The 3,469-nt window shown below is 43.5% G+C and overlaps 1 protein-coding gene across 1 annotated transcript in view; it reads right to left on the minus strand.

The window, feature by feature from the left end:
- Positions 1-221: 221 nt before the first annotated feature.
- LOC108520189 (translation initiation factor IF-2-like) overlaps positions 222-3,469 on the minus strand; it is a 10,276-nt gene continuing 7,028 nt past the window's right edge. The window contains exon 2 of the mRNA XM_017859450.1: positions 222-241. Within this exon, the coding sequence (XP_017714939.1) occupies positions 236-241 (6 nt within the window). The 3' untranslated portion in view covers positions 222-235. The remainder of the gene's footprint in view (positions 242-3,469) is intronic.

The following is a 3,469-nucleotide window of genomic DNA, read 5'->3' on the forward strand; positions in this document are numbered from 1 at the left end:
AGTGAATAACGTTCAAATTATTTGCTTTTCTCTTAAAATGCATCTCACTAAGGATGACCAAACCAATGATTTTGTCCCTCACAAGAAGTCTTCATTTTGTTTGCTTACTGAATACTTCACGAATGCGCGGTTCCATCCTCTGAGTTCACATGAGAGCATTGGCAGGCAAACGACTGACACCTCTGAGTTCTTAGACGGGAATGGCTTTCAGCGTCTCAATTTTCCTCTTCAGAGGCTAGGACTTTTTAAAAATGCAAATTATCTTATCAATAGTTAAATGGTAGATAGGCTACCTTCACATTATCTTTTAAAATAGATTTTATATGGAAGGAAATGAACAATGTTCCAAAATTATTCATGACAAGGAAATGGTATAATGTAGGTAACTTGAGGTAATTCTGATTAACAGTAGGTTTATCATTCAGACAATACAACTATAGATTTGCAAGACAGAGACACACTGGACAGGTACCTACACACAACATTCTGTCACGACAATCATTCGACCCACACTTGTCAGGACATAGGCCATTACCACCATTCATTGTAAACATATTTTCTTGCTCAGCCTGTGAAGGAGCCAAAAGAAAGATTACTAGAAGGAAGTTATTCATACTTGGTTGGTTTCCTAGAAGAGAAAACAAACCAATGAACCATAGTCACAGGAGCTGTCCCATAATTAGTAATACAAAGCTGGGACTGACTTTGTCATTTAATCTGATAGGTAGGTCATTTATGACTCACAAGAGCTGCCTGGCACCTCTGTCATGGCCTATCCCAGAGAAGGCAGTGCTACCACTCAGCACACCGCTAGTGAGCCTGGACCTGCATCTTGCTGTGAGCCGACCTTATTTGGGCCTCACTTGGCTCCCCTGAGCTGTTGTTTTAAGCAATAGGGCTCCTTAAGTGGTGACTATTATCATTTTTTTAAATTTTTAATTTAATTTAATTTTATTTTTTCTGAGACAGTTTCACTCTTTTGCCCAGGCTGGAGTGCAGTGGCGTGATCTCGGCTCACTGCAACCTCCGCCTTCCAGTTTCAAGCAATTCTCCTGCCTCAGCCTCCTGAGTAGCTGGGATTACAGGTGCCCACCACTGTGCCCGGCTAATTTTTGTATTTTTAGTAGAGATGGAGTTTCACCATGATAGCCAGGCTCGTCTCCAACTCCTGACCTCAAGTGATCCGCCCACCTTGGCCTCCCAAAGGGCTGGGATTACAGGCGTGAGTCACCGCGCCCGGCTTTATTTTTTATTTTGAGGCAGGGTCTCACTGCGTCTCCCAGGCTGCAGTGCAGTGGTGTGATCATGGGTCACTGCAACCTCCACCTCCTGAGCTCAAGCAACCCTCCCACTTCAGCCTCCCAAGTAGCTGGGACTACAGGTGTGCACCACCACACCTGGCTAATTTTTGTATTTTTTGTAGAGATGGGGTTTCACCATGTTGCCCAGGACAGTTTGGAACTTCTGGGCTCAAGCAGTCCATCCACCTCAGCCTCCCAAAGTGCTGGGATTATAGGTGTGAGCAACAGTGCCCAACCCCAGCTCTTTTAAAAAGCCCAGATAAAATCACTGATATTTGAGATATATTGCCTAAAGGGTGCACCACCATCAGTTTCTGTAGATTTCGTAAGCTTTATGTTAAATTTAGTTCTCAACAGGAATGCCACTAGTACATTACAATTTGGCATTATTTATTTTTCTTTGGAGATAGAGTCTCGCTGTGTTGCCCAGGCTGGAGTGCAATGGTGTGATCTCGGTTCACTGCAACCTCTGCCTCCCAGGTTCAAATGATTTTCGTGCCTCAGCCTCCCAAGTAGGTGGCACTACAGGCGAGAATCACCATGCCTGGCTAATTTTTGTATTTTTATTAGAGAGAGGGTTTCACCATGTTAGCGAAGCTGTTGATTTGCCATTATTAGGAGCTGACAAAAGAGGCTGGGCATGGTGGCTCATGCCTGTAATCCCAATACTTTGGGAGGCTGAGGAGGGTGGATTGCTTGAGCCCAGGAGTTTGAGACCAGTCTGAGCAACATAACAAAACCCTGTCTCTACAAAACATAAAAAATTAGCTGGGCATGGTGGCACTCACCTGTAATCTCAGCTATTCAGAAGGCTGAGTTGGGAGGATCACTTGAGTCTGGGAGGTGGCGGCTGCAGTGAGCCAAGATCGTGCCACTGCATTTCCAGCCTGGGCAACAGAGTAAGATCCTGTCTAGAAAGGAAAGGAGAGGAAAAAAGAGGAAAGGAAAGGAAAGGGGAGAGAGAAAAAGGAAAGACTTGACAAAAAAATTGTTCTTGCATTAAAACAGTCACTTGCATGTGGCTTTTGTTTCAGAAAAAATAGAATATAAAACAAATAAAACAAAATCACTATTTAAGACAACTGCCCTAGACAATTTCTCTAGAAAGTAAGCTCCATAAGGGCAGACACTTTAGTGGTTTTAATGTTTTATAACAACATTTATAAAAACACATGCTGTAGGCCTAAAAAGCATTTGATTTGTAGTGAATGAATAATTGACTTACACAATTCAATGTATTTAAAGAGCTACACAATAAATTCTTTAAAAGATTTACTACAGGAAAAAGAATTAGTCTTCCTGAATAAAACTGTTGTGCTGCTTTTCATTAGACAGTTAGGAACTTGTTTCTTTGACTTCCAGGAAGATGAACGTGAGGCTATTCCAAGAATATCTCAGTTGGCCTTCCTTTGGCTCTCATCTTTCCAATCCAGTACTTTTATACCACCACTGGAATTACCTTTTGGAAAAAACCTGAAAGCCAAAAGTTTAGATCCTGTGTTCCCTTTTCATTCAAGCCCTAATCTATTGTTCATCGTACTTGCCCCCATCTCCCACCTGCCTTTACGCCCTCCTATTCACCGTTTCAGCCAAGGGTCCATCATCCCTTCAACACATGCTGCTTATTTCCACCTCCACCACATTCCTGAGGTTATTTCTTCCACCTTACAATGCCCTTTCCTTTCCTTACTCCAAGTACTGGTCTGCCCCCCGTCATTCCCACATCAAAGACATCCTTTGAAATTTGCACTGCCTGTGTTTGAATCAAAGTTGTTCTACTACTTAAACCTCAGTTTCCTCATTGGCACTACTGTAGTTTCCTGCCTGATAGGATTCTGTGAGGAGGCAATAAAATTATCCAGGTTCAGCCAGGAGCAGTGGCTCATGCCTGTAATCCCAGCACTTTGGGAGGCTGAGGTGGGCAGATCACCCGAAGTCATGAGATTGGGACCAACCTGGTCAATATGGTGAAACCCCAGCTCTACTAAAAATACAAAAAAAGTAGCTGGCCATGGTGGTGGGCGCCTGTAATACCAGCTACTCGGGAGGCTGAGGCAGAAGAATCAGTTGAACCCAGGAGGCAGGGGTTGCAGTGAGCTGAGATTGTGCCATTGCACTCCAACCTGGGCAACAAGAGCGAGGCTCTGTTTCAAAAAAAAAAAGAAAAA

The sequence above is a fragment of the Rhinopithecus bieti genome, unplaced genomic scaffold (assembly GCF_001698545.2).
Source record: "Rhinopithecus bieti isolate Rb0 unplaced genomic scaffold, ASM169854v2 scaffold_47952, whole genome shotgun sequence".
In the NCBI taxonomy this organism is placed as follows: domain Eukaryota; kingdom Metazoa; phylum Chordata; class Mammalia; order Primates; family Cercopithecidae; genus Rhinopithecus; species Rhinopithecus bieti.